The sequence below is a fragment of the Penaeus japonicus genome, unplaced genomic scaffold, assembly GCF_977035675.1.
Source record: "Penaeus japonicus unplaced genomic scaffold, GWHDUDI00000001_assembly GWHDUDI00000031, whole genome shotgun sequence".
NCBI lineage: Eukaryota > Metazoa > Arthropoda > Malacostraca > Decapoda > Penaeidae > Penaeus > Penaeus japonicus.
This window is the reverse complement of record NW_028234433.1, coordinates 450315-457814: the sequence shown is the minus strand read 5'-3', so window position 1 is coordinate 457814 and position 7500 is coordinate 450315. Positions and strand designations below refer to the sequence as shown.

Genomic DNA, 7500 nt, shown 5'->3' with positions numbered 1-7500 from the left:
AAACATGCAGGTGAGATCTTTTGTTCTATTCACATTTCGAGTTTAAATGAAAAAAAAAGAAGATAAGTCTCGTTATCTTGTCATATTTCCAAAGGATCTACATGATATTAGGCATCAGCGGCCTCAGCTGTCATGGCGGACGGCAGCGTGGATCGTAGCATCTGTCCTCTGGCTAACCTAATCCCACTAAATTTTTTTTGATTACTTTGCCTTATATCTAAAATTAATGAGAGACATAACCGGGGGAAAAAAAAGGAAAAAGGGGGAAGGAGATGAGACCCAAAAGAGGTATTGGAAAGTCTTCTGAGAGACCAAAACAGATTCGAGTGACTGATTCGACCGGTGACTCGGGACTCGACTCCGCGAGCTGTCCCGACCCGACCCGCCCGAGTGACGTACAGGTGTTAGCCCTGACACCAACACTTACATATGTGTGTGTGTGAGTGTATTTACGTGTACCTGAGATTCCCACCTGTGACTTATTGTAGCGGGAGACTGTTTCTCCTTCTTTCTTTTTCTCTTCCCCCACCACAGCTGTGCGTGCGTATGCGAGAGACAGGCAAACAGGCTGGAGATGCTTGTCTGGCCGGTGTGGCGCGACACTTCAGGAAAATGATCGTTTCGACCGCTGGATTAATTGAGTATGAAGCAAACATTGTCAATTTGGCTTACTCTCTCCTTTTTTTAAATGATATTCATTTATTCGTTTTATTAACATATCTATTTTTTTTTGGCTTTTATTGTTATTTTCCCTTCCCTAACATACACATACTCTCTCTCTTACTGTCTGTCTGTCTCTCAAACTCTCCCCCACCCCCTCCTCTCTCTCTCTCTCTCTCTCTCCAATTCAATCTATCTATATCTATCTTTCTATTTCCCTATCGATCTCTACCTGTCCCTTTATCTATCAATTTATCTATCTGAACTAGACCATGCCGGCAAGGTCGCATCTCCAGCTTTGTTGATTGTGTTATGCACAGACTGTCAGTCCCACCTTCTGCTTGACTCAGCACCTCTCGTTCACATTTCTGTTTCTGTTTCGCTTCGTTCTGCCTCTTTCGGCTGTCGAGGGAAGGTCGCTTGCCAATTTTTGTTTCCATTTTTTAAAACTTATTGTCGTTATGATCTTAGCGTGCTCTCCACCCCCCCCCCATTCCCCCTACCACTCCCACTCCCACCCTCCCCTTGCGTCGTCTCCTGTCTCTGATATCTGATTTTCTTCTTCTTCTTCTTCTTCCTCTTCTTGTTCTCCTTAACTTTTTTTACGGATCTTCTAACGGATATTCTTCCTCCTCCTTCTTTTCTTCTTCTTCTTCTTCTTCTTCTTCTTCTTCTTCTTCTTCTTCTTCTTCTTCTTCTTCTTCTTCTTCTTCTTCTTCTTCTTCTTCTTCTTCTTCTTCTTCTTCTTCTTCTTCTTCTTCTTCTTCTTCTTCTTCTTCTTCTTCTTCTTCTTCTTCTTCTTCTTCTTCTTCTTCTTCTTCTTCTTCTTCTTCTTCTTCTTCTTCTTCTTCTTCTTCTTCTTCTTCTTCTTCTTCTTCTTCTTCTTCTTCTTCTTCTTCTTCTTCTTCTTCTTCTTCTTCTTCTTCTTCTTCTTCTTCTTCTTCTTCTTCTTCTTCTTCTTCTTCTTCTTCTTCTTCTTCTTCTTCTTCTTCTTCTTCTTCTTCTTCTTCTTCTTCTTCTTCTTCTTCTTCTTCTTCTTCTTCTTCTTCTTCTTCTTCTTCTTCTTCTTCTTCTTCTTCTTCTTCTTCTTCTTCTTCTTCTTCTTCTTCTTCTTCTTCTTCTTCTTCTTCTTCTTCTTCTTCTTCTTCTTCTTCTTCTTCTTCTTCTTCTTCTTCTTCTTCTTCTTCTTCTTCTTCTTCTTCTTCTTCTTCTTCTTCTTCTTCTTCTTCTTCTTCTTCTTCTTCTTCTTCTTCTTCTTCTTCTTCTTCTTCTTCTTCTTCTTCTTCTTCTTCTTCTTCTTCTTCTTCTTCTTCTTCTTCTTCTTCTTCTTCTTCTTCTTCTTCTTCTTCTTCTTCTTCTTCTTCTTCTTCTTCTTCTTCTTCTTCTTCTTCTTCTTCTTCTTCTTCTTCTTCTTCTTCTTCTTCTTCTTCTTCTTCTTCTTCTTCTTCTTCTTCTTCTTCTTCTTCTTCTTCTTCTTCTTCTTCTTCTTCTTCTTCTTCTTCTTCTTCTTCTTCTTCTTCTTCTTCTTCTTCTTCTTCTTCTTCTTCTTCTTCTTCTTCTTCTTCTTCTTCTTCTTCTTCTTCTTCTTCTTCTTCTTCTTCTTCTTCTTCTTCTTCTTCTTCTTCTTCTTCTTCTTCTTCTTCTTCTTCTTCTTCTTCTTCTTCTTCTTCTTCTTCTTCTTCTTCTTCTTCTTCTTCTTCTTCTTCTTCTTCTTCTTCTTCTTCTTCTTCTTCTTCTTCTTCTTCTTCTTCTTCTTCTTCTTCTTCTTCTTCTTCTTCTTCTTCTTCTTCTTCTTCTTCTTCTTCTTCTTCTTCTTCTTCTTCTTCTTCTTCTTCTTCTTCTTCTTCTTCTTCTTCTTCTTCTTCTTCTTCTTCTTCTTCTTCTTCCTCTTCTTGGTCTCCTTATCTTTTTATAACGGAGCTTCTTCCTCCATCTCCTTCTTTTCTTCCTCCCCCCGTCCCTCTTCCTTATCCTCCTCCTCCTCCTCCTCCTCCTCCTCCTCCTCCTCCTCCTCCTCCTCCTCCTCCTCCTCCTCCTCCTCCTCCTCCTCCTCCTCCTCCTCCTCCTCCTTCTTCTCCTTCTCCTTCTCCTTCTCCTTCTCCTTCTCCTTCTCCTTCTCCTTCTCCTTCTCCTTCTCCTTCTCCTTCTCCTTCTCCTTCTCCTTCTCCTTCTCCTTCTCCTTCTCCTTCTCCTTCTCCTTCTCCTTCTCCTTCTCCTTCTCCTTCTCCTTCTCCTTCTCCTTCTCCTTCTCCTTCTCCTTCTCCTTCTCCTTCTCCTTCTCCTTCTCCTTCTCCTTCTCCTTCTCCTTCTCCTTCTCCTTCTCCTTCTCCTTCTCCTTCTCCTTCTCCTTCTCCTTCTCCTTCTCCTTCTCCTTCTCCTTCTCCTTCTCCTTCTCCTTCTCCTTCTCCTTCTCCTTCTCCTTCTCCTTCTCCTTCTCCTTCTCCTTCTCCTTCTCCTTCTCCTTCTCCTTCTCCTTCTCCTTCTCCTTCTCCTTCTCCTTCTCCTTCTCCTTCTCCTTCTCCTTCTCCTTCTCCTTCTCCTTCTCCTTCTCCTTCTCCTTCTCCTTCTCCTTCTCCTTCTCCTTCTCCTTCTCCTTCTCCTTCTCCTTCTCCTTCTCCTTCTCCTTCTCCTTCTCCTTCTCCTTCTCCTTCTCCTTCTCCTTCTCCTTCTCCTTCTCCTTCTCCTTCTCCTTCTCCTTCTCCTTCTCCTTCTCCTTCTCCTTCTCCTTCTCCTTCTCCTTCTCCTTCTCCTTCTCCTTCTCCTTCTCCTTCTCCTTCTCCTTCTCCTTCTCCTTCTCCTTCTCCTTCTCCTTCTCCTTCTCCTTCTCCTTCTCCTCCTCCTCCTCCTCCTCCTCCTCCTCCTCCTCCTCCTCCTCCTCCTCCTCCTCCTCCTCCTCCTCCTCCTCCTCCTCCTCCTCCTCCTCCTCCTCCTCCTCCTCCTCCTCCTCCTCCTCCTCCTCCTCCTCCTCCTCCTCCTCCTCCTCCTCCTCCTCCTCCTCCTCCTCCTCCTCCTCCTCCTCCTCCTCCTCCTCCTCCTCCTCCTCCTCCTCCTCCTCCTCCTCCTCCTCCTCCTCCTCCTCCTCCTCCTCCTCCTCCTCCTCCTCCTCCTCCTCCTCCTCCTCCTCCTCCTCCTCCTCCTCCTCCTCCTCCTCCTCCTCCTCCTCCTCCTCCTCCTCCTCCTCCTCCTCCTCCTCCTCCTCCTCCTCCTTCTTCTCCTTCTCCTTCTCCTTCTCCTTCTCCTTCTCCTTCTCCTTCTCCTTCTCCTTCTCCTTCTCCTTCTCCTTCTCCTTCTCCTTCTCCTTCTCCTTCTCCTTCTCCTTCTCCTTCTCCTTCTCCTTCTCCTTCTCCTTCTCCTTCTCCTTCTCCTTCTCCTTCTCCTTCTCCTTCTCCTTCTCCTTCTCCTTCTCCTTCTCCTTCTCCTTCTCCTTCTCCTTCTCCTTCTCCTTCTCCTTCTCCTTCTCCTTCTCCTTCTCCTTCTCCTTCTCCTTCTCCTTCTCCTTCTCCTTCTCCTTCTCCTTCTCCTTCTCCTTCTCCTTCTCCTTCTCCTTCTCCTTCTCCTTCTCCTTCTCCTTCTCCTTCTCCTTCTCCTTCTCCTTCTCCTTCTCCTTCTCCTTCTCCTTCTCCTTCTCCTTCTCCTTCTCCTTCTCCTTCTCCTTCTCCTTCTCCTTCTCGTTCTCCTCCTCTTCCTCTTCTCCTTTTTCCGTCCTCTCTCCTTTTCCTGCCTTCACATCTTCTCCGCCTTCACACTCCTTCTCCTTCTCTTCTAGAGTCCTCTCAGGTCTCCTCTTCGTGAAACTCACCGGCCTCTTCTCCTTCTCCTTCTCCTTCTCCTTCTCCTCCTCCTCCTTCTTCTTCTTTTTCTCCTCACCTCTCCTTCTCCTCCTCCTTCTTCTCCTCCTTCTTCTTCTTCTTCTCCTCACCTCTCCCCTCCTCTCTCCTCTCACGATAAGAACCCCGTGATAAGAACGCCGCGCATACGGGCCCCAAAATAAACACAATGAGAGACATGCAACTAGGTCCTGCGCGCGAGTCATCATAACGTAACAGCCTGCCTTGCCTTGCCTTGGCGCCGCTAGCTAACCCGCTCCCACATCGCTAACCCGCCCACGCCAACCGCTAACCGCTAAAACGTACAGAAACCCCCCCCCCGCAAACCGGCCGCCGCCGCCACCGCTACAGATGCTGGTGGTTCTGTCGGATGGCCAGATGGCAGCGCTTTTTGGATAGGGGATGGAGGGAGGGGGGAGAGGGGGGTCTGTGTGTTATTGTGTATGTTTGTGTGTGAGTTTTTTGTGTGTGCGTGTTTGTAAGTTTGTGTGTGTGTGTGTGTGTTTGTGTATGTGTGTGTGTGTGTGTGTGTGTGTGTGTGTGTTTGTGTGTGTGCATGTTTGTAAGTGTGTGTGTATTTATGTGTGTATGTGTGTGTGTTTGTAAGTGTGTGTGTTTATATGCGTGTGTGTGTGTATATGTGTGCGTGCGTGCGCTTTTATGTGCGTGTGTTCGTGCGTCTCGGCACTGAATTATTCCAGAACATTGGCGGGACGTAATCCTCCTCATAGCTATTACTATGAACCCACCCTGCCCCCCGCCCCCCCATCCTCCCCCCTTCACGTCCCTTCCTTTCCCTTCCCTTCCCGTGCCCTCTTGATCCCCCTCTCTTTACCCCCTCCCCCTTCTATCTATAGCCTCCCCCCCAAGCCCCCTCCCCCCTCAAGTCCCCCTCCCCCCCTCAAGTCCCCCTCCCCCCCCCTCAAGTCCCCTCTCATAGCCTGATGTCCGTCGGCGTGTAACTGTTACCAAACGTTTAACACAAAATGAGTAAACCCTTGGTTGAGGATTGCCACTTCACGCGACTTCAAACTTAGGGGTGAAGAGAGGGGGGGGGGGTGAAAGGGAGGGAGGGAAGAATGGAGAGAGAGAGAGAAAGAGAGAGAGAGAGAGAGAGAGAGAGAGAGAGAGAGAGAGAGAGAGAGAGAGAGAGAGAGAGAGAGAGAGAAAGGAAAGAAAAACTTGATGATAAATAGGAGTTTTGGGAATGTTAAAAGATGAAAAAAGGACAATAACAATGAGATAAGATTTGATATAATATCAATAGTGATATTTATGATGATGACAACAATAACAATATTGCTGATAATGATAATAATAATGATAACAATAATAATAATAATTATGATGATAGTGATCGCATTCGTAATTACGATAATAATAGTAATAATGATAATAATGATAATAATGATAATAATGATAATGATAATAAAAATAATAACAATAATGTAGATGATAATAATAATGATAATAGTAATAATAAAAATAATGATGAAAATAAAAATAACGATGATAACGATAATGATCACAACAAAAATGATACCAACAATAATAACAAAATATCATCACAATAACAATAACAATCGACAAACAAACCAAATAAGCAACCAACAACAACAAAACCCGATCAGAGAAATAAATAACCAGCACCAAATGACCCCCCACAAGACCGCGCTACCCCAAGACCCGCTAGCAATAACAGCAAGAATAAGAGGAAACAGAGAGAGGAAGAGACGACGGCGAAAAATGCAAACTCCCGATGCACCGGAAGCGCTAATAGGGGCAGTGTCATTCCGGTCAATCTTAAGACAGAGTCGATGTCATTGCAGGACTTGACAGCAGGAAGTGCATAGTTTCTTAACAAACATAACACATTATTAAACTATGATTCGGTTTGTCTGATAATATATTTAATTATTTACAAGCACTCTCCTCTCACTCTTCTAGTCATCTCCTCTCTTTCACTTCTGTCTCCCCCCCCGTCTTTTTTATATTATTGTAAATTCTTCTCTTCAAATCTTAGATTTGTCTATCCCCCCCCCCATTGATTGTACTATCCACCCCCCCCCCGCACATCCCCCCCTTTTTTGTCAAGAAAACGGCGGCTGTCAATCAGAATTCCACGCTGTTGCATATCGTTTGGAGGGGTGAAGGGGTTGCAGTAATAAAATCTTATTCGGATTGAATGTTGTTGTGTTAATTGTCTAAATTATATCACGTATATCACGCGTGCCAGTGTGTGTTACTTTATTTTTGTCATTTTTTTTGCTTTTGTTCTTTTTTTTTTTTGTTTTTTGTTTTTTCGTATAATAAAGGAAAGGTAGAGGGAGGAAGAGAGATAAAATAATGAGACAGGCAGGGAAGGGATAACAAATAAACAACAATATAGATATAAAGTCGAAAAAAATCCCACAGGAAAATGACAAGAAGAAAAATGGAAGAGGAAGAAAGAGAGATAAAGAAGGGAAATGCGGATATTTGAATATATATATATATATATATATATATATATATATATATATATATATATATTTATATATAAAGAGAGAGAGAGAGAGAGAGAGAGAGAGCGAAAACAAGAGCAAGAAAGAGAAATAGAGAACAAATAAACAAAACCAACAAAGACACCTTTCCAAAAATAACGAAAAAGGAACAGAAAAAAAAGCGAATAAAATTAAAAAAGAAACGAACAGAGAGAAAGAGAGACAGAGAGAGAAAGCGAGAGAGAGAGTAGAAGCGGAGAATCTGCCACCCAAGTCACGTGCTCAACTATCGGGATAATGCAAATCGTGGGCGTGTATGCATGCATGTATGTATGTGAGTGTGCATACGCCTGCATGCGTGTGTGCGGTATGAGGACGTGCATGTGCGTGCGTACGTATGTTTTTTACGCATCAGAATCTGCACAAATATGTTTTGTTCATTTATGTATATGTGTCCGCGGGTAGGTATTCGTGCATGAGTCTACGTGGATGTGTGTGTGTGTGTGGATACAGTCATGTGGATATACGTG

General features: G+C 44.0%; 1 protein-coding gene across 3 annotated transcripts in view; it reads left to right on the top strand.

Moving 5' to 3' along the window:
* Positions 1–7500, top strand: part of LOC122256720 (paired box protein Pax-6) — a 179967-nt gene that overhangs the window by 14637 nt on the left and 157830 nt on the right. For 2 of the 3 annotated variants that reach the window (XM_086555469.1, XM_086555470.1), the window contains exon 2: positions 535–641. The exons of the other annotated variant lie outside the window; for it this stretch is intronic. In XM_086555469.1, the coding sequence (XP_086411595.1) occupies positions 547–641 (95 nt within the window). In that variant the 5' untranslated portion in view covers positions 535–546. The remainder of the gene's footprint in view (positions 1–534; positions 642–7500) is intronic. 3 annotated transcript variants of the gene reach the window in all.